The 22,620-nt window shown below is 41.0% G+C and overlaps 1 protein-coding gene across 2 annotated transcripts; it reads right to left on the minus strand.

Annotated features, from left to right (window-relative positions):
• Window positions 1-3,371: 3,371 nt before the first annotated feature.
• On the minus strand, window positions 3,372-22,045 carry LOC308363903 (ribosomal protein S6 kinase beta-2-like). 2 transcript variants are annotated; one of them, XM_080836812.1, is made up of 16 exons: window positions 21,892-22,045; window positions 20,702-20,756; window positions 11,432-11,469; window positions 11,236-11,350; window positions 11,024-11,092; window positions 10,771-10,918; window positions 10,208-10,265; window positions 9,746-9,846; window positions 9,526-9,616; window positions 7,949-8,039; window positions 7,622-7,729; window positions 5,375-5,437; window positions 5,157-5,234; window positions 4,880-4,987; window positions 4,527-4,639; window positions 3,372-4,258 (listed from the first exon to the last, which is right to left on the minus strand). In XM_080836812.1, exons 2-16 carry the CDS (start codon window positions 20,753-20,755, stop codon window positions 4,093-4,095), a joined length of 1,401 nt encoding a protein of 466 aa, XP_080692938.1. In that variant the 5' UTR covers window position 20,756; window positions 21,892-22,045; the 3' UTR covers window positions 3,372-4,092. The 2 variants fall into 2 exon arrangements, with proteins under 2 accessions (XP_080692938.1, XP_080692937.1); XM_080836811.1 differs by lacking the exon at window positions 21,892-22,045 and adding an exon at window positions 21,465-21,566.
• Window positions 22,046-22,620: the final 575 nt, after the last annotated feature.

Below are 22,620 nucleotides of genomic sequence, written 5' to 3' on the forward strand. Positions count from 1 at the left end.
AAATAATTTTCCATTTTTTATTTTGTATTCTCCAAAAATAACACATATTGATACATATTGTATTCAGTACCTACATGCTTTTCACACGGCAAAAGGACTGCAATTTCAAGCTGTGGTAAAGGTCCAAAACAGTACATCGATACATTTCCATAATCTTGTGTATATACAAAGGCTGATATGACTGTGGGCAATAACCACAGGAAAACAATAGGATGTAATGGGGAACTAAATATAAACAAAATTTCAGCATTGTGGCTGATTCAGTTCAATTAAGAATTTCATTTTATTGTGAGGTTGGGGTCAGATAAAACGGAATTTCAAGGGGCCACTGCTGTGGAAATATATTTGATATTTTAAGCATCATAATCAACTTGCGAATGACATGCCGGATCTAAGATTAGGTGAAAAACACAGATAGTGTGAAAAAAGTTTTCTCTAAGTTCACCTAACTGCAGGACGTGGTGAAATGATTCTCGATTCTCACCCACATCCTGCCAAACAAGCAACAAGCTTTCAACCATCCATTCTTCAGGACGCTACGCCATTGAGTAATGGTCAGAATAGTGCACCCAGTTATGCATACTGTATATGTGTATACTGTATATACATGTATGTATATGTATACGCACACACACACACACACGCACACACAATAAATACGAATATAGAAGGGAGAATATTTGGAAATACCATATCTGCATCAACAGTGTAACATAGAAACAAGAAAATGTCTTGACAGTAACTGAAACCTGAAATTGACTTCAAAGGCTTCAAAGACTCTCATTCTTTTGTCACCAACATTACTGTCTTTCTCTCTCAAGCCCTCCCACCTTCCTGTCTTCCTTGCTCTTTTTTCTCTATCTGTTTGCTCTGTTGCCCACTTGCTCATTCAAAATTCTGCCTGTTTCATTTTTTTCCGAAGTCCAGAGTAATATAATCAGCAAGGTGAGTACTTGAATTAGAATGTTTTGTTCTGGTTTTCCTTAAAGCACTGTAGATCTCTTATTCAGTTTTGTGTTGTTGTTATAAACCATACTTGGTCTCTGAAGGATGGTCTAATTGCATTTATCTTTCCATGTCTATCTATTAATACATCTTCTGGGGTTTCTGATGTTAAGCTTATATTAACATGCTGAAAATAACTTCCTTCACTTTTGTGTTAACTTATATTAGTAGGGTTGTGACACAGAAAGCTTTAGTAATGTTCAAAACTTCAGCAAAGTTGTTTCTGTTTCTGAGGTTATTAATCTGTTCACTGACTGCCTTAATGCGGTGTGCACTTTGGCCTGTTCTGTTGACCACCACAGGCCAAGTTCCTGTGTTATTTTTTTTTTTTTTTAAATCTGTTGACGTATGGTGTACCACGGCAGACCATGTGCATTGTGAGGTTTGGCATCGACAGTTTGGTCACAGTGACAGTTAATTAGTGTTATTGAAATAATAGTGATTAACCAGTGAAAAGGCTGTGTGATGAATCTGTACACAAAATACATTTTGAAAGAAACCCACAGTATATTGCAGAGGGAAATAAGCATAATTTTCTTGATATTTGTATATGCGGGCTGAGCAGGAAGAGAGCGTTTTAACAGTGTGTTCATAATTCCTTTCATTTAGTTATATTAAGTTAAAGCCAGGAGTCTCTCAAAATATGCAGGTATAAACCACCACAAGTGCTTTAAACCAGCACTCAAATATAGACTATATTTGTTAGTGGTGGCACCACGGCACTTGAGGACACAATGTTCCCCCAAAGACTTTGCAACAGTGGATGTTAAGGAAGGCAGGTGACAACGGCTTCTGCCATGTGCACTTTATCATTTCCTGTCTTGCTGTGCAGATGGAACAGCAAAGAAGCCACTTCCTGTGTGCATGTCTGCGTAGGTATGTTCAGTTAAAAAATAAGCAGTACTGGTTGATGTGACCTATGGCTTAATGCCACCATGACTACTCCATCAACAGTAGGATTGTGTTCTATGTATCTAACCACTTGATGGATGTTCACAAAACACCGCTTTAGTTGCCAATCCTTCTGGTTATGGCACTAAATACAAGAAAAATGAGGCAGCCTTGCTAAATGCTTCATTTTTCAAAATCACTAGCTGCTTCTTTTATCTGAATAGTTAACACTTGGATGCCACAGATGCACATAAATACGGTTATAGTTACTCGTTCTCTCCTAGGTGAGTCAGTGATTATTTCCTCTTCCCTCTCTCAGTAAGACAGATTCAACAATCACTCACAACATTTTTGTAATCGATTAATTTTCTTCTCAACTTTCAGCTATAATGAAGCCCGTAATTTCCCTGACCTGGTTGAGTCTACTCCTCCTGATCCTGTCTGCCATCCAAGCTCAGTCCACCATCACAACAAAAGAATCTTCTGTCAGATCAGAAAATGGTAGCATCTCAACCAGTAATCCACTCTCCACTAATACCAACAGTTCAATGATGACACAGAAACCAACGAAAATACAAGAAGCCTCAAATACTACACCTGAAATAGTCTTAGTATCCAACCCTACCACTACAGAAGCTATGAAACCCTCTGAGGCCAAGACCACAAACAAACACACTACCCAAAAGGCAGCTCATCCCAACTCTCCAACAAGTCAGGCTGTTCCACCTTCTGCCACCAAAAAAGCCCCTGATACCTTGCACAGGGGGGTGAATGTTTCGACGGTGGTGAAGGTGCTGGTCATTTTGGCTGTGTGCATCCTGTTGGTGGTGTTTATCGGCAGGTGGATGACCCTGCAGAAGAACATTAGGGATGCCATGAGCCGCTGCTCCCAGGGCCTGCTGGAGCGACTGAGGCCAGTTGTTGCGGCGATGGAGAGATGCCTAGGTCTAAGTCTGTGGCCTTGCATGGAGAACGAGGGAGAGGATGAGGAGATGGCCGAGCTCAATGGAGAGGCTGGAGCCAAGAAGGTACAGGAGGAGGAAGAGGAGAGGGAGGAAGGTGAGGTCTCCTCTGATGACTACTCTAGTTTAGGAGGCATGGATCTCAGGGATCGAGCCAGACAGAGTCAGGAGGACGTGGAGTGGGACAGTGAGAAGAAGGCGGAAAGTAAGATGGAAGGAGCAGAAGAGGAGCTGACATCTGTCATCCTGGGGGATGGAAGCAAGAAGGGAGTAGAGGATAATGATCTGACTGTACTCTAAAGTAACCAATAATGAGATGACAAAAAGTAAGCTTCTAAATATTTAGCATTTGTGTTTTGATTTCCACCATTTCACCATTGTTTTGATTTTTCAGTGGAGATGTATGTATTTCACCTTGATGTAGATTTTTACCAAATTTCTTTCAATTAATAAAGTGACATATACATTCACTTTTAAAACAAAAGTACAACCATGACTTCTTGACTGCCCTAATGTGATCAGCTAATGAATTTTCATTTATTAACATATGGAACACCCCAAAGCCTTTTTCAGTTGAATTAGTGATACAAGAAAATAATTGATTTGAGACAGAAAACATGACAGTAAAATTTCTTAAAACACTCTCCACCCCAAAGATCCCATGTAGTTCAGTAAATTAATTCACAATAATACTTTTAAATTAAATAATACAAGCACACAACCTCTATCACTATTCCATGTACAACAGCATTTTATACTGCATTCCACACCACCTTTTTCTTATTCCAAAATCTCAGTGACATAATAGAATGTCCATTTGGTTACTACAGCAACCAAAAGAAATGCTTGACTCATTTACAGGTCTGACTGCATCACAGTGGTAAAAGCAGCATAGAGAAAAGTACTTTTCCAGAATGAAAATGTCCAAAAAGAACAACCCTAAATTCAAATGTATTCGTCTGTGTAGTGACAGTACATTCAGACAGCTCGGTTTTCTGTATTTTGACGTAATGAATACTATGAAACTGAGCGCAGAACCATGATGAAACAGGCATGAATCAGTACTACCTTATACATTCATGAAATGGTAGTCACTTCGTGTCAGTGTCAAAATGCTTTGGCAGTAAAGAATTGGTCTTGACCATTGAGGGGGAAAGGAAGAGGATTGCAAAGTGAAACTCGCACAAAAGAGGAAACACGGCCCCTGAGATGATTCTCTGGTCAACTGGCTGTTTCATCTGCCACTCCTATGCCCCTTCTTCTTGTTGCGACCAGGTGTCCTGATTGGCTGAGTGGCACAGTTGTCTTTGGATGAGGGTGGAGGTGGACTCTGAATGGAAGAGTCTGACTCTACGTCCATACTAGTCTTGAAGGGCTCAGTGAGAGAGAACTTCAGAGGGCTGAAGAGGAAGACACAAGAAAGAAAATTACTTTAAGCCTCCTAACTAGCGTACCAACTTCCTATTCCTGGGGTAATTCCTGGAGTTAATCCAGTGCTGAACTGTGCTTCTTATACTGGTTACAAGGTAGCTATGAGTTTTAATTGTTTACATTGTCCATCCACAATAAATACAGACCCATGAATGACGGAGGGAAGAGAGAAGTGCGTGTTTCTATGCATGGATGACGCCGTGTTAGGGTGGTTTGATGTGCAGAAGTGTGAATTACCTAATTGGCGTGTGAGGGCTGCTGGTGTGGCGGCGTACAGGGCGAGGTCGGGGCTCAAAAGAGAAGCCCTCTTTCAAACTCTCCAGCACAGATGGGGCCACATAGGTAAAACCCTTTTAGGGAAAAATACCATTTAGAGCAAAGAAACATGAGCAAGTCAATATCCATGTCCTATGTTATATGAGTACATACACTGTACAGTACATGAACAACTTAAGTTTAAATGCAGAAATATATTATGCCATGCATACATCATTGATAACCAGCTATGTTAATGTCACAGCACTGTGAACAAGTGTGTGTGTGGGTGGCTGGGAGCATGGCTGTGCACATATTTTGTGTGAGAGTCTTACAGCAAAGGCATGATCTGCACTCCCACTCAAAGTGGTGTCGTCGGGGCTGTCCACAGGAGTCTGCCGGGTGAAGCGCGTGTCAAATTGACTGACATCTTCGTCTGATTGCTTAGGGGGGAATGGGGGTGAAAGCAAGAGATAATGAAAGGCAGAGAATGAAAAAAGGGAGAGGGATGAGTATGAACAGGAAATAACAGAAAGGTTAGCTCTTCCAAGACTGCTAAAGGCCTCTTCACAAAATGTCCTGCAGCAGAATTATTGGCGGGAGATGCTGTACCAGGGTTGGCTTGTAGGGTGGCTCTATGCACTTGTTCAAAAGGTCGTCCCAGTTGACGTGTCGGAAGAAAGGATGTTTCTGTAGAAGTCACAAAAATGTAAGATTTTTACATGCACACATATGTCCTGCATGCATCCAAGATATTCTCACATACGTATCCGTTATCAACAGCCTTCTCCAGAGAGGTAAAGTGGTGATGATGAAGGTGATCTGTTCACCTTAATATCTTCACAGTCGGCCCCACTTGAGCCTAGCCTTTGAGATGGACTCTTCCTAAGCAGCTATAGAGAGAGAATGAGAGAAGGGAAGGGTATTAGGATGGGCAACATGCAGAAAATTACTGACACTGACGAAACGTTTTTATCATTTATCACTAAAGGCCAATACATGCTTCTGCTACTGCGTGGTCACGCAGTTGCTTCGGCGGACTCGTGAACATTTTTTGTAAAAATAGGTCTGAGGGGATTTGTGAGGTGTCTGAGCCAGCTATCTGATGTAAGCATGCTACTACCCACAAGTAGGGGTGCAACGGATCATCATTGATCCGTGATCCGTTCGGATCATCTATTTCGGTTCGGCACACGCATGATCCGCGGATTGATTTATGAAAAAATAAATGACCATGCTGACCAAATAAAACAAAATATGAATTTATTATGATTTTACACCAAGCGCCAAAAGCGGTACTAATGCGACGCAACGTTCCACACGGGTAAATTAAAACAGCGCACTGTAGTTTGCCATGTGTGGTGCTTGTTGGAGAGAGGAGCTACGATTTAAATGTTTAGCTCGCTCCCTATCATTAATGGATCGCTGGGTTTTAAACTTAAGCTGGTAGTCTGCCTGTGCCTGTAGTGGTAACCATAGTGATGATATACAACTGTCTACCGGCTGAGCTGGTGATTTTTCTGCCACATGAAGGCAGAGAAGATTTTTTTCAAGAACCATAAGATGGAAATATCCTATGCCTGTTGACTTTCCCAGATGTTATGTGAATACACAGACATCCCAAGTCTCCCTGAAGTTGGAGTCTCCCGCATATTGATAACGACTCCTTGATGCCCGCAAATTACTTAAAATCTCCCGGAATCTAGAGCGAGCGAGCCAGACCGCGCACACGAGACAGACGTGATCCAAACTGCGTTAGCATCTGTGTAGCGCGCTCACGACAGAGAGGGAGAGGGACCTAGAGACTGTGCGTGTGTGAGGCAGTGTGCGTGTGTGCCTCAGGAGCATCCTGATTTACCTGTTTCGGTAAGTCAACAAATTAATTTTCAGTGTGGGCGGGCTTTTATCTCTTCTCCCGACCGAATTAATCAATAATGAAATTAATCAGTTCAGTGTATCTAGGAACAGGGCACAGGGAGAGTGCCCCCCAAAAAGAAAATTTAAGACATTTTACAACAGACTGTACAAAGGTGTACGTACCCCTGTCTTATAAAAGTAAACCACAATTACAGTCTTGCACACTGTACTATCTGTAACAGTGATTTCAGCATTGCCCATGGTGGGTTAAATGACTGTAAAAGACTTGTTGTTCATTTTGTATGGCCCTACCTCTCTTGCACTTATTCTTATAATGTTAAGTTATACATGTTTATATGTTTTTAAAGTAAAATAAGTTTATAATCTTTAAATATCATTTGTTGCGGGTTTTTTATGTGCCCCCCTGGTTAAACCCTGGCCCCTCCTTGGCCCCCCTAGTAAAAATGGTCTAGAACCGCCACTGACTGTGGCACAAGAAAGCCATACAACAGTGGAAACACATCGAGCATGGCCACGCATTTACAGCGACATCACCCCGGTGTTTCACTGACAGGAGTGAAACCGAAAGCGGCTCAACAACCGCTCATCACCACGGCATTTAAGCAGCCCCTTCCTCCACATGTTTATTTGTCTTGTCTATTTTTTTTTTTTTTTTTTTGCTGATCCGAAAAATGATCCGATCCGTGACTCTGATCCGAGGAACGATCCGAACCGTGAGTTTTTTGATCCGTTGCACCCCTACCCACAAGGTAAACAGCGATTTTGAATGTATTTTTATTTTTTTAAAGTTACTGAGAAATAGACACTGTGCAATGTAAAAACTTATTTTAACTTAAAAATACATCTGAGGGGATTTGCATTTGCATTTCTGTTTATTATCTAGTTAATGTAATAGCAATGTACTGAGATGCATGTTTAGAATATTTTTTTTTTTGTAATAGTTAAAACCAGTACAAAACATAACATATTATATTTTAACAGCAGCATTTAAGCCATGATAATAGTTATTTAAAAAATATGAAGGTTGGTATTTAGTGATGCAATTCGATACAGTTTCAAGGTCTGATTGCCCAGTCCTTCCTGCGTTTGTCCTTTTGTTTGGTGCAGGAAATAAACATGCTCACAGAAAGTATGTAAAAACCACACAGGGGTGGTTACACAGTAGACTAGAGCTAAACCTGCGAGGTGAGAAACTGCACCTTTTTGATCATGTCACGGGCATCAGCTGTGAGGTAGGGTGGTAGATTGAGCTTGCACTTGAGAATCCTGTCAATTGTCTTCTTCCTGTTCTCTGCAGTGAAAGGAGGCTTACAGACAAAAGAGAAAAGTAGAGAAATGAACACATAATTTTACCTGACACAGAGCTTACCAGGACTAATGTAAAATAACAGTACAATCTAAACATTTCAGTCAGAGTTTTTACAAATACTACTGTTCATACATGCAGTCTTGCATACATTTTGCATGAATTAAGACCCTTTCTTATCTCAACCATCAATTTCTCTCATACACCTTTCCTCACTTACCGAGCCAGTCATCATGTCATACATCAGGGCCCCAAGACTCCACCAGTCCACTGATCTGTTGTGTCCTGAGCGTGTAAGGATCTCTGGCGCCCTGACAGATAGACAGGCAGGCAGACAGACAGACACTTCACAAGTCGTACAGATGGGACTCAGCCAATAACATGCAGTGTCAATAACAACATTAAGTAGCATTACAATCAGATATTTCTGGATCAAATGTATAAACACTGGTCGGTAGCAAAATGACACCATCAGCTTTATGAAAAGCATTATCATTCTGGGAAAGAATGATAACTAAAGCCATAAAAAAATATGGTTGTGGTGAAGCACAGTTTAGTCATTTGTAAATGTCTGACAACTGTTGAGCTATACAATGCTAGTCAGTCATGAAAAGGTGGTCAACGGTTTGACCTGGGTGAGAGTGGGGTTGGTAAAGGGTATCCCCACGGCTGTGATTCGGCCGTAGGAACAAGGCAAACCCCACGGAAATGAGTGTCATATTGGTTTCATACAAGAGTTCTTTACTGTGTAACAGAGTTTGGAAGACACCGGATTGGGTTTTCTTGTGTTTATTTCAATGTTGTTTTCTGCCCCCTAAAATAGTTCCAGCCTGGGTTATTGGTGCCAGGCAGTACAACATACAGTAACTCTGTGCAGCCAAGTAGAATCAGAAAGGCTATTTGTGCACATTCATTTGTACGCTCACCTGTCTTCATGTTCCATGTTCATTTGTACATACCTCCTACTCCATTTGCTCCCTTTTCTCACTCAAAAACTCGAACATAACGTTATAAAATCTTAAAATTCAATGGTTTAAGCATATCAAAGGCAGAGTGATTACTAGCGGTGAAGGGTCTAAGTAGGGTTGTGTCAGGATATCACAACTCATGGAATCACTCTTGTCCAATCAGAAATTAATAAATCGTTTGAATGGCTCCAACTATTGTATAAATTAAATTATATTACAATTGATTGGAGGTTCCCATTGTAATGTATTGCATTTTATAGTGGTATCATTTTAACAACTCACTGCTGGCCGTTCTGTTGGTACTGTGAGAATTTCTGAAGTGTACCATTGCATTCTTGTTTTAGTTTCTTATGTTTATGTAACCTGCTTTGTGTAGACAAGTACAACCCCGCACCAGACTCGAACTTTCAACCTCGGGCATGGGAGGTGGGTGTGCTAGCAAGGAAGCTTAAACCCATGGGGTGTCTGTTGCTAAAACATCTCTTAAGGTGTAGGGGAGTGAGGTTTAGTCACTGCACGGTAATCCGCTGGCTGTCGTTACATTTAGCATAGTCTTTGGAAAATTCACCACCAGTTGGCAAAACTGCACACATAACAATGATGGGGTGGCAAGAGTTAAAATGGAATACACAACTAGCACTGACAGGTAAGCAATATATTAAAAATATACCACCATGAACAAGTTGTCCTCAGACATATGTGATCATAACGATGTGGCAAAGAGACTTCTGGCCTTGCATCTCCATAATAGATTTATGTGAATAAGACATGTGTGTGTGTGTGTGTGTGTGTGTGTGTGTGTGTGTGTCCCATACAAGGCTGAACTCACATGTACTCTATGGTCCCACAGAAGGTGTGTGTGACTGCCCCGTCATGAATAGACTCCTTGCACAGGCCAAAGTCAGTCAGCTTGATGTGTCCTAAAGACAGAGGGAAAGCCACACGTGTTGAAATGCAGAACATATAAGAAAAGCATGTAGCATAGGAGCCCAGGTCAAGGCTCCTCGTCTACCTTCATTGCATGAACACATGGACATACTCACACACACCTTGGTGGTTCAGCATAATGTTTTCTGGTTTCAGGTCTCTGTATATGATGCCATTAGAGTGGAGGTGGCCAAGAGCCAGAGTTATTTCTCCCAGATAAAAGCTATGGGGTAATAAAGAACGATGTAAGTGATTATTAGGTTATATAATAACTTAACTGAGGTAACCAGGTAATTACTTAATTAACAAACAAGAACATAAAAACACTTATATCCATTGCTAACTTCCGGTCATGTCAACAGTGTCTTACCAAAAAAGCTAAGTGAGATTTAAATTAATACAATTGTGCATTGTCAAAAGTCCATGTATGTATGAGACAGAGAGAGCAAGAGAGAGACTGTATGTATGTGCATATGGAAATGTCTTGAAGTTCCCAACTTTCATTTTTATGGCTGCTTCTTTTGGAAGTAGCATTTCATCAAAATCTCACATCCTTTCATTGAGGGGGAAGGCCTTTTACTCACCAGGCTGTGTCTTCCATGAAGATCCCCTCTTTTTCCAACTGCATGAATAGCTCCCCTCCTAAAACAAATCGAAGACACCGAGAGCTGAGCAATGAAACACAAGTAAAGGGGGGGGGGAATGTGTAATGCAGACGATGCATTTCACGCATGGATACAGAAGGTGGTAGCAGTTTCAGGCAATGTTCATAGTTGTGTCCATGGATATGCAAGTCTAGACACTGGCAAGAAATAAATGTAACATCCTCACTTGCCAGAGTTTAATTCCAGACCGACTATAACTGACTAATTCCACTACACTGCCTGAATAGAGTGTTTAAACTATGTGACAGCGAGCCAAGTACAGTCCTGACCACTTTTCTAGAGTGAGATTCTAATAGCATACACACTAAATCCAATTGGATTGGCATGAAGGATCTAGAATTAAGATCCTCGTCATTATCAGGTGTCTCCCTCACTTCCATCCCCCATATGGCTCCTTCTACCCAGTTCACTCTTGCTTTGTTGGTTTTATTCCAGGCCAGCCCCTCCCTGGCTTTTTTGTATCAGTTATCAGTCTCACTCACCACTGAGACATTCCAGAATGAGGTAAAGCTTCCCTCCTGTCTGAAACGCATACCACAGTTCCACTATAAACGGGTGCCCCACTGTCTCCAGAATCTCACGCTCTGCACGAGTGTGTGCTGTATCTTTTGCATTACATACAATCTTGGCCTAAGAAAGGAATAGATTATTGAGGAAATGAGAAAAGTAAAACAAGAAACGTGAATCATAGTAAAGATATCTGCATTTGCTTCATTAGACATTAATCTATGGTACCTTCTTTAAGACCTTCATGGCAAATATTTTGCCTGTCTGTGGTCCCTGAACCTTCCTCACTTGGAAGACCTGTCCAGTAAACAAAGCCCTTAGTGCAAGCTCTATCCTGAAGAAATATTACTATACATACAGTACAATATTTTTGTATAGTAATATTACCATGGGTCAACAGGACATGTAATGAAATGTGGAATGATAAAAAATAAGCATACCTTGCCATAACCTCCTTTTCCAAGTACAGTGAGTAGCTCGAAACAGTCCGGGCCAACCCTCTCGCTATCTCTGTTCACACTGGCACTAGTCAGTTCAACCTCCTCTATTTGAACCCTTAAGGATAGAGATTAAAATCAATGTATGGATTATCTCTTATTTTCCTTAGTAAACAAAGTACAGAAAAGAAATACCTACGGTTCAGTTTCGGTTACGGTGAAGTCGAAAACTTCATCCTACAAAACATTTGGGGAAGGGAAAAACAAGTTGTTACTGACTCTTGACTTGAAAATATTTATCTAAATTGAGTCAGTAGATTTAGTTAATTCTTTATATATACAGGGATTGGACAATGAAACTGAAACACTGGCCCATATAGTGTTTGAGGTTTCACACCTATATATGCACAGCCTGTTGGCAGAATGTGAAGGTTGAATTAGTAGAGCAATAGCACAACTGTACATAAAATATTGCAATCCACACAACAACATAATGGGAGACATATCAAGAGTTCAAAAGAGGAAAAATTGTTGGTGCGAGTCTCGTTGGAGCATCTGTAAAAAGGAGAGCAGGCAGTAAATGTGGACACAAGAGGAAGCTGTCTGAAAGGGATGTCCAGGTACTAACTACATAAAACTGCAACTGCCCAACTCACGGCAAAATAAAATGCACACCTCGACCGTTTCCACCAAAACTGTTTGTCGGGGTGTGTATGTAAGCAAATTCAGATGTACGAGAAGGCACGTTCAATTTAAGAATAAGTGCACTGCCAAGAACACTTTGGCGGTTTAAGAGCACATTTCCAGGCGTTAATGAATCAAACGGCGATCTTTTTCAGGGTTGGTCTTACGAAGTTCGTAAGAAGATATTTAAGAAGATATAATGGACCTCATTCATTCCAGAATGAGGTCCATTATTCTGGACACTTAAAGCAAAAAAGGCTAGGTATGAGGCTGAGATAGCAAACTAAAAACAACAAAGTAAGCACCCTACTCCCAGGAGAGGTAGAGACAAGAGGCATTTGAAACAATGCTGGTGCTAATTGCTAGCCTGACAATGTCATACTCATAATTCTAGTCAGAAAATGAGTCTGATACTGCTCCATTTGAGCTGTGATTATGGGGCGTGTTTCAATGAACCAGGAAAGAAAATGCCTCTTCGCACAATTGGATACCTAGAACCAATCAGAGCAATGTAGTATGACCATCTTATACATTAAACTTTTACCGGATCCCGTAGGAAGGACTTCAAAAACATCTTTTCGATCGACAAAATAATCGCGTTTCTCTGTTCCTCTTTCAAAATGTATAGAGATGTGCAGAGATGTGAGATATGCATGCCCACTTTATAGTTATTAGCAGCGTGGCTAGCTAGCTACTATGTGTTTCAATGGATCACCTACACAACTAACCGAGTCAATGAAGACATAAAAAAGTCGTGTAGATAGCTTAATTCACATGAAATATTTCCCACTAACAGGCTCCCGAGACACCGCCATTTTGGTACTATTTCGAATTTACCGGTTATTCAACTCAAGCGTTGGTTGATCATCTGTCCATCAACGTATAAAGCCCACCCTTGCAACTTGATTGGTCAGATCGTTTTTCCGAAAACTGATACTGTCTCCCCAATCGAGCAGCGCCAGACCGAACTTCCCAGAACAAACATTTTGTGGGCGGGGTTCGGGCTGGTATCCAGGCTAGCTAATTGCTGATTGTGGGTCAAAGAACATGAGTCTAGACCAGTGGTTCTCAACCGGGGGTCCGCGTACCCCTGGGGGTACGTGAAGGTAGTCCAGGGGGTACTTGAGATTTTTAAAAAGATATATTTAAAATAAGCCTCCATTCAAAAATAATTTAAAAATACTTATTATACGGCTCTTCAGAATGTTCCAAAATGTACGTTGATTTGTATGGGCCATATGTGGGTTAAATGTCTGCGTTCGCAGGTTTGTAATTCCTAGATATTAACTGCTGCGGAAAGTTTATCACCGCTGCCATTGGCAACGGGTTTTTTGCTTCTAATTCACCTTGCATATCATTCCGCAAGTAACGTAGTTAACGTAACGGAAGGTCATTGAAACTTGAAGTCAGAAGGTGGATTGCTCAGCATTTGCGTGCAGAACTATTTTTTTCTTAGCGGAAATCACGAAATGTCAACAAACTCATTCAAAAGAGGTATTCTGGAGGAATGTCTTCTATCGTTTTGGCAAGTAACTGTATAATAAGCGCGATGTTTTTCGCAAAAACATGGGAGCTTAACACACACAACTGCTGCTGCACACAGAAGTGCGTTGGCTCTCTCGAGGGAGAATACTCAAACGGCTGTTGGAATTACGATCTGAAGTACTAGGCCGCAAGGTGAAGCACGAAAAGTGCTTTAGAAAATGAATCCCGTTCCACTCACTGGCATCTACACAATCTTTAGCTTATAAAAAAGAACGAGTCGTGGTTAGTTACCAAAAAAAAGTTCGTCGCTGATTTTCCAGTCGATTGTCTATATGGCTTTGTTTTATGCAGAACTAGAGACTTCAGAGCGTAATAAGATTTTTGTCGGGAGCCGTGCCACGGTTCGACACGTGATCATGCTACACCAATGAGAAGGCTGCTTTTTGACAACAGAATGGAAAAATGGCGGCTCCCGTGCGGTTAGAAACATCGTTAAAGATAGAGGAAAACACTTGAACATCCTCAAAATTGGGCTAAATTAATTCTAATTAGTGCTGTATACATAGCCGCGTCCAAGAAGAACAATGAGGCAAATATACGATAATGTTATTTTTATGTTAAGTCATTTAGATCAAGTTTGACATACATGGGCATACACATTACTGACGATCTTACATGGACTGTGAACACCCAGCACACCGAAGAAATCAAGGCAAAGACTGTACTTCCTACGTCAGCTAAGGTGATCTTAACTATGAGAAATCATAGGCTTAGATGATACACAAACAATTCCATGCAACATTGTAAGAAGTCATCACAGAAATACAATAATCATCCCAACTTTAGAAATCCAGGGAGGGGGTTGACTTTTCCTCATTGATCTGGAGCACTCACACCTAATTGTAAGCCCTGTCAGACCCTCGTTTGTAATTGTGATTAACATTAAATAAGGGTTAAATACATTATATCAGTAAGACACAGCACAAAATACAGTAGTAATAAGGATAAGTGCAACGGCCCAGTGGTTGAGAAACACTACACTAGGACATCAAGTCTGAAATGCCATCAGCGGTTGCACAGTGAAGAAAAGCCATGTAAATGCTTGAATTCTGAAGTTTGAAGTTTGCCCTTCTCAAATGCATATGTTGATACTCATGCCAATGTGGAAAAACTTCTAAACAAGCTGGGTCTTTAAAACATCACCTGATAGTACATGGCAGGGAAGGTCCACATAAATGTGCCTGACCTTTTATATGTTTACAATATTTAAAGGCATTTTCACTGGCATTTTCATATGCAAAAACATACTATGTGGGAAAACATTTACAAGGTCTTCAACTCTGTTTGTGTGTGTGTGTGTGTGGAAGAGAAGACTGGAGAGAAGCCTCGTGAAGGTGCCCAGTGTGTGCACACTCACACTCACACACATGCACATCCTCATATAGGCTGTAAGGTGAACCCTGTTTCCGTTTCAACCCGCTACACTGTCTGGCATATACAGATGTGGCAGTCATTGCTGTAAGTGTGCAGACAGATTTGCCATGCACTTTATATGTTTTTTTACAGGGACTGGCAACAGGACATGTATCATTGACATTACCAAGGTGTCATCAGCTCTTGGAACCAGTGTGTTTTCAGCCTTGATCGGAATTCAAACATTTTCTGGGTGTGACTCCACAAGTGCCTTTAATGGCAAAGGAGAAAAAAAAGACATTTTCTGTTGCATGTGAGAAAGATGAGTACCTAAAGGCTTTTAAAAGTTTAGGTACTAACTTAAACTTGGAGCAGTCAACATTTGCATTTCTTTGCCAGTATGTATGCCACTTATATGATCAGTCGGCAGCTGATAATGTAAATAAAGCTAGGTTCAAGGCTTTCTGTATGACATCATCAGCCTTGCCAGAATTATCCATTCCCCCTACCACTGATGCCCTCCATCAGCACTGCAAAAGGGCAAACTACCAGGCTGCAATAATGAGGTCCTGTCTCAAACATAATATAAGTGCTCCATCACCTGCTGGATATGGTTGGCAAATAGAGAATGGGAACTTGCATGTCACCTGGATGACTAGAAATCCGGCCCCTGACAGTGTTTTGCATGTGATACACTGTGGCTGCAAAGGTGCCTGTGAGACAGACAGATGTTTTTCTGCAGGATTGTGTTGCATAGTTGACCTATGTCGTTGCTGTAGGAACTGGAAGATAACTGTCCTGACACTGACACTAACAGTGAGGACTGAGTGTCCCTAATCTGTTATTTCTTATTCAGTTTTGTACAGTTTTATATATCATATTTCATGTTTCATAAAGAGTGTTTTTATGGTTCATTAGTGTTGTTTTCATTTGTGGAAGAATGAATGAATGAATGAACAAACAGATGGTCATTGGTATTTACAATTACTGCCTTTTATTGATACATGGAGGTTTATTTGTCACATAGCCTACATAAAAATACTACTGTTTTTTCTGTGCGAGTGTGAAGAAAGAAAGATCAAGAAATATTTTTCATAAATAGCAAGAGGGAGTTTAAAGAGCAGTGTGTGAAAAAAGGTGTAATTGATGTTTTATAGTCATTGTGTGTGTTCAGGATAAGGAATGCTTGAGGAAAGAAGCTCCTCCTCAGTCTCTCTGTTCTGGTCTTGTAGCAGCAGAGACGTTTGCCTGACCTCAGTGTTTTGAAAAGTCCATGGTCGGGATGTTAGGAATCCTTTACAATACCTTGGGCGCTGGTAGGTAGGTCTTTTCTTGTAGGTCTCCTGCAGAATATGGAGAGATGCTCTGATGATTCGGTGCTGCAGTCACAGGCTGTACAGTTCCCATACCAAGTGATGCTGTCAGGACACACAGCTGATGGTGCTGAACTTCCTCAGCTGATGTAGGAAGTACAGTCTTTGCCTTGATTTCTTCGGTGGGTGTTCACAGTCCATGTAAGATCCACAGTAATGGGTATTCCCATGTATGTTAAACTTGATGTCAATGACTTAACATAAAAATAACATTATCGTATATTTGCCTCATTGTTATTCTTGGACGCGGCTATCTATACAGCACTAATTAGAATTAATTTAGCCCACTTTTGAGGATGTTCGGATGTTTTCCTCTATCTTTAACGATGTTTCTAACCACACGGGAGCCGCCATTTTTCCATTCTGTTGACAAATGCAGCCTTCTCATTGGTGTAGCATGATCACGTGTCGAACCGTGGCACGGCTCCCGACAAAAATCTTATTACGCTCTGAAGTCTCTAGTTCTGCATGAAACAAAGCCATATAGACAATCGACTGGAAAATCAGCGACGAACTTTTTTTTGGTAACTAACCACGACTCGTTCTTTTTTATAAGCTAAAGATTGTGTAGATGCCAGTGAGTGGAACGGGCTGAAACGAAAACCGTGTTCACCTTACGGCCTATACAGACCTTTCTGATTGAGCACAGATCCCCCAATGCCACACAGACTGGCTTGCAAATGCTATCTGGCAGATATATTCAGCAAACTGAACGAACTGAATATGTCTGCAGGGAAAGGACATCAGCATTTTAAACCTGTATGACAAGGTGGGAGGCTTCCTGAAGAAAGCAGAGCTGTGGAGAAGAGCCTCTGCACAGGGGGATTTTACCTGCTTTGGTGCAGATGGATGATTTTCTCTCTAGTGAGGATGTGGACAGAGCTCCAGTCCAGTTGGTCATCGTGGGACATTAGACCAATTTGATTACATTTTTTAATTTTCAATTTCCTACTTTCCTGACATGGAGGAGAAATCTACACAGCTGGATTGGGTGAAAAACCCATTTCTCTTGTCCGAAGCATGTGGAAGCTCTGTCACTAATCAGGAAACACTCATGGAAGGGTCATCTGACCGTGGACTCCAGATGAAGTTTGCCACATCCACACTCACACAGTTTTGGATGTGTGTGAAGCAGGAGCACCCTGACCTGGGAGAGAAAGCTTTGGAGCAGCTACTACCCTATGCCTCCACATATTTATGTGAGGCCTCCTCCTCTGCAATGACTGTGATCAAAACAAAGCAGAGAAACAGACTGTGCCTGGAGAAGAGCTTGATCACAGCAGTTGCCTCCTTGCCACCAAGACTGACAAAGATTTTCAGCAAAGCACAAGCACAAGTTTCTTACCAAAATGTAATTGCAAACGCACTCAGTTCAATACAACAATATTCAATGTTCAATCTTCAGTGCTGACAGTTTAATAAATCAGACAATGATGGCATAGCGCTGTGTATAACATTTTTTTCAATCAAAAATGCTTTGCGCTGGTTAGGGGGTACTTGGCTGAAAAAATATTTCACAGGGGGTACAATACTGAAAAAAGGTTGAGAACCACTGGTCTAGACCATGGGTTTTCAACCGGTGGTCCGCGGCGGTACTGCAGGGGGTCCGCGATTTAAAAAAAAAAAAAAAAATTGCTTTGATATTTCAACACATTTCCAGATTACTCTTGAAAATGTCTGAAATAAGAAAAAATATGTCTAAAATAATATAAAGGTGATTCACGCTGACAGAATGTAGCCTTGCACCTATCCAGTCTATGGTAGCCTGTGCTAAGTTCTGGATAAGTTGCCAGACCGAATTTCCAGAGCTTGCTTGCTTTTTTAAGAATAAGTACAGGGCAAGAGAATGATATGAGACTGTCGCTGTCTACCATTTCGCCACAAATAGACAGGCTGTGTGGACTTCACCATGCCCAGATATTACACTGCCACGTGTCCCCTCTCCCCACACATGCACGAACGAACGCACACACGCGAGCGCGCAGGCACATCAGTGGGCCGCGGATTACTTTCTAGTCAGAATGTTGGTCCCTGGGACAAAACCAGTTGAAAACCCCTGGTCTAGACTCAGGTGGCAATGATGACCAAGCCAAATTGAGACCTTTAACATCTAGGCATACCGGTTGAAATGTGGTGCACTGTTATAAACCCTGCGAAGCCACATGAAATTTACCAGTAGTCGAAAGGCTTCCAGCATCCGCATAAAGCAGAGATTAGCATCTGGTCCAAGGTCAACACCTTGTGCAGAATTTCTCAGTTGCACCCATATAATGGCAATAATGATCCAGGTTTGGTGCCATTAACAGATGGAAAATCCACAGCTGAGAATGGGCTGCGGCAGACAACTGTTGTGGGACAGCAGAGAAGGCACATGAAGCTGAGAAGCTATTGGTGTCAAAAGTCAGAACACACCGAGAACTAGAGTCAATGGAGGCTACAGACGGTGCCTTGGCTTACATGTGTCCAGATCTCTGGCTTTATCGGTTTAAATCGAAGATCCATTTCATGTAACTTCAGAAATCTAGATGTTTTGTGTCCGACGGAAGTCCGATTTACACCCCAAGATAACTCTATCAGATTTGGTTGTATATCGGAGAACGCACGCTTGTAACTTTTGAAATCAGAGAACAACTGGAGATGACGTCTTTGCGCATGCTTGAGATCCCGTCCATAGACATATATACATGCATCATATATGTCTATGATATGATGTTCTTGATGTTCCTGTTCTTGTGCTCCCACATCTCATTCACTTTGAAATACTGAAACGAAATGTAAATGATCAAGACCATGCACCATTTTCTTTGCACTCATGTGCTGCATATCAGAAATGGCCAACAGAAAAGCAAATTATTCTGACGGCTCCTATTACCATGGAAACAATGAACAAAGCTAACTTTAGCATCTAAATAGCAACTGCATATCAGAAATGACTAACAGAAAAGTGTTGTCTCAACCAGACACATGTATATGTCTATGGTCTCAACTGTTCATACTAATGGCACGTTTTTTATGAATATCCTGCAGACCGTCTCACAAGCTTATTCTCACAAACATAACACAAGAGGCCCGAATAGATATGAGCACCTTTACAACCCCTCCTTAAACACGTTCAGATGGCCGCGAATTCATGGAGAGAAATACTACCCCATTTTCACAGGAATCTTCACATGCACACAGCAATCAGGGCATATGTGTCAAACGTGATAAAAGATACTGATCTGATCTATTCCCATTCCATACTGAATATTCAGTTTAGATCAAAGGTTTGTTGCGACATACCGTGATATTTCAGATGATAGTTATGTGGTAGCCTACACCAATGTGTTGACATTAGAAAAGCGTTGACTGCGACTGTTTTGGACAGAACGTGCTAATTCACTAAACAAATATTTTCATATTACTTTTCCACCACTTGTTAGTCATGTCATCCATTCATTCATATCAAATCAATCAATACTAATACAAATTTAACTGCGATGTGTTTTTGTTTCATTTTACAACTTATTTACTGTATAATCAACGGTAGCAGATGCCTGCTTGTAAACATTCCACATTTGATTTGAACAGACGCGCCCAAGATCTGGATTTTTCACTGCCATGTACCGTGAAATAAAGCAGTTGCCCCCCATGGATTGAGAAGCCGCTCTTCAGTGTCAGTGAAGGTACAGGGAAAACCTAAATGGACTAATTTAAACCATTGCACACAATGTGTGCCTCTATAACAACCATCCCTTCTGAAGCAGGCAGAAGAACTTTGATTATGGTTGCAATCATTATGATACAGTGGGATTAGTGATGATTTTTGGTTATGGACGTGGCTATGAAATATGGGGTAATGATAAAGTATGAACCCTAATTGTTAGGCAGTTTCCTTTAATGTTCAATGTTATGTCTGAGTTTGTTTGTTTTTGTTCTATGAATGAAATGCCACATTCTATGGATTTTGTGACGCTGTCACTGTTTTTCTTTGTTTGTCTTTCATAGCCAACGGTCCATCACCAACCCCCCTGGAGCAACATGAGAGGATCTAGATACAAAGAACCCATGGGGCCTCTGCTCTAATGACCAAGTCATCACCCTTGTCCATAATCCACCTGTTGGACAGCAATGACAATACTACATGAACAGGACTTTCATGTTTCTACCACAAAAGATTCAAGGACTTGAATGATCTGAACTACATCAGAACAGATGATCAGATATGCAGTTGCCACTCACAGCTCATGGAAGGCAAGTGTTGCTGCACAACCACGGGGCAGTAAAGGAATTTTCCCCAAAGTTAGAGACAATTAAATGGTTTTTCGACTAATGTATGTTAACCTTCTGGCTAACTAGCATGTGTTCAGGCAGCTGGGAAATGGTTAATGAAAATCATCTGTGCTAATGAGTACACCTATGGGTTGCACTTACCGTAAACCTAATACTGGTGTTGGTCCAAAAAAGTGGCGGATAACTTGACGCCGTTATGTAAATCTATAACTTTAGATGTTGCGAGCTACTAATACACTTACCTCATCATTACTGACGTCTTCAGACTCCAAGTCAATGTCGAACACTCCAGCCATCCTGAGACAATCAAGTAATCATGAGAGATTTAAAAGACAGCAGGCAACAATTTACCACTTACGGAAGCATGTTTTTATAAGCAAATAGTACTTCTATCATCTTCAAATTAATTGTCATGGTTTATGGTCACGTGAAGGACGGATAAACACACCTGTCATTCTGTTCCAACTAGCTGCCTAGGCTATGCACTGACTATGCAATTCGATGGTCCGGGTCAGACCACTTCGCGAAAATGTAAAATAAGCTTTCACAGCACGACATCGCCAATTATATCGCCAGAACCTACGTAACATTCTAGCAAGTGTGTTATCTGTGCCAAATGTGATTGTGTTGGTGTTTGCAAGGTTTTTGCGTGGCTTTTCACTAGTTAGATTGCTAATTCTCTACCAAAACTCCGCAGTGCTGCTTTAATAGTTGACGTGTTCGAATGTCCCGAATGCTAACAAAAAGTACTTGGTAGAGCTTACATGCTAACTTATGTGTTAGAGCTAAGAGTTTGGATAATGCCTTGACTAACATTCTGACAGGTCAAGCTAGCAAACGTCCACAGTGCTTAACCATAACTGACATGCAAACCCATTGAACTAGTCTACTAACAACCACCAATGTGATAAATGGAAATGTTCTACACCAAGCTAGTCGGTGTCCTCCGATTGAACAGATGGTTATTGGAAAGTCAAATATGTACGCCAAACAGAATAACGTTACCTGGTTTGGAACATGGAGGTTAAGATTACAATTAGCTAACGACAGTTGTGTCATTTAGTGAAACAACCAGGGATCAGGCTAGCTGGTTGGTCAGCTACTCAGTGGATAAGACCAGCTAGTCAAATGTTCATGAAGACATTAACGTTCTACCCTTAAGCTTCAACTAGCAGTGAGGCTATGCCATAGTTGAGACAACATGCATTAGATATGTCGCAACAATTTTGCCTAGCGTAACATTCTATCGTCAGCTAGCTAACTTTCCTTTGCACAATTCCTGCGAATTAACGTTAACAGGAAATCAAGAACATAACGTTACAGCATGTCACCCACCAGCACGATAGCTTGATTTGATTTGCCAGAGTATTTCTATATAGGCTAAAAACTAGCTAGTTAGGATAACTTACTAGGTAGCACTATTTAAACTCACCTTCATCTGCCTCCTGAAACGACTTCTACCTTGTGTTCTTTGCCACCTGATAACCGTTGCAAAACAACTATTATGGCAAACAACACACTTATTGTTGGATTTATTCAGAAATGCTGGTCTGCTCTGGAGTCTACGGAACTTCAGCCATAACGCAACGAAGTGTACGTCATCAATAAGTGACCTCAAGCTTTTTATTTCACCTGTCAAAAACCAGACCCGTGAATCGATAGAAAGTTTATAATTTTAAGCATAGACATGCATATGTCTATGGTTTAAGGTGTTAGCATTTTAACACTTCCTGGTTCCAAAGAATAATCCCTATGGAAGGGTTTTCGCAAAATAGGCAGAAATAAGTAAAAAAAAAAAAAAAAAAAAAAAAAAAAACCTAGGCAAACCGTTTGGTGAGTTAAAATGTAGTTATCGGTCTTTTATAACGAACCTTTGGCTTGTCTCGTCAAAATAAAGATATCTCTTACAATATGCTAAACGGCCTGTCGCTAGCCTCAATAGTGGTATTTATTCCTATGGTGGTATCCAAGGTTTCAGACAACTCTTTACTCACACCCCGCGGTTTCTTATGTTCGTACGCTGGCATGTGTTCGGAGGCACATGTCATATTTCATATGTCATATACTGTTTTAATACAATTCTTTATTTCTAAATTAACATTTTTTATTTTATAAAATATTTGTATTGCAGGTGCTGTGGTGTGTGTGTGTGTGTGTGTGT

Source organism: Sprattus sprattus (assembly GCF_963457725.1).
Source record: "Sprattus sprattus genome assembly, chromosome: 4".
NCBI lineage: Eukaryota > Metazoa > Chordata > Actinopteri > Clupeiformes > Clupeidae > Sprattus > Sprattus sprattus.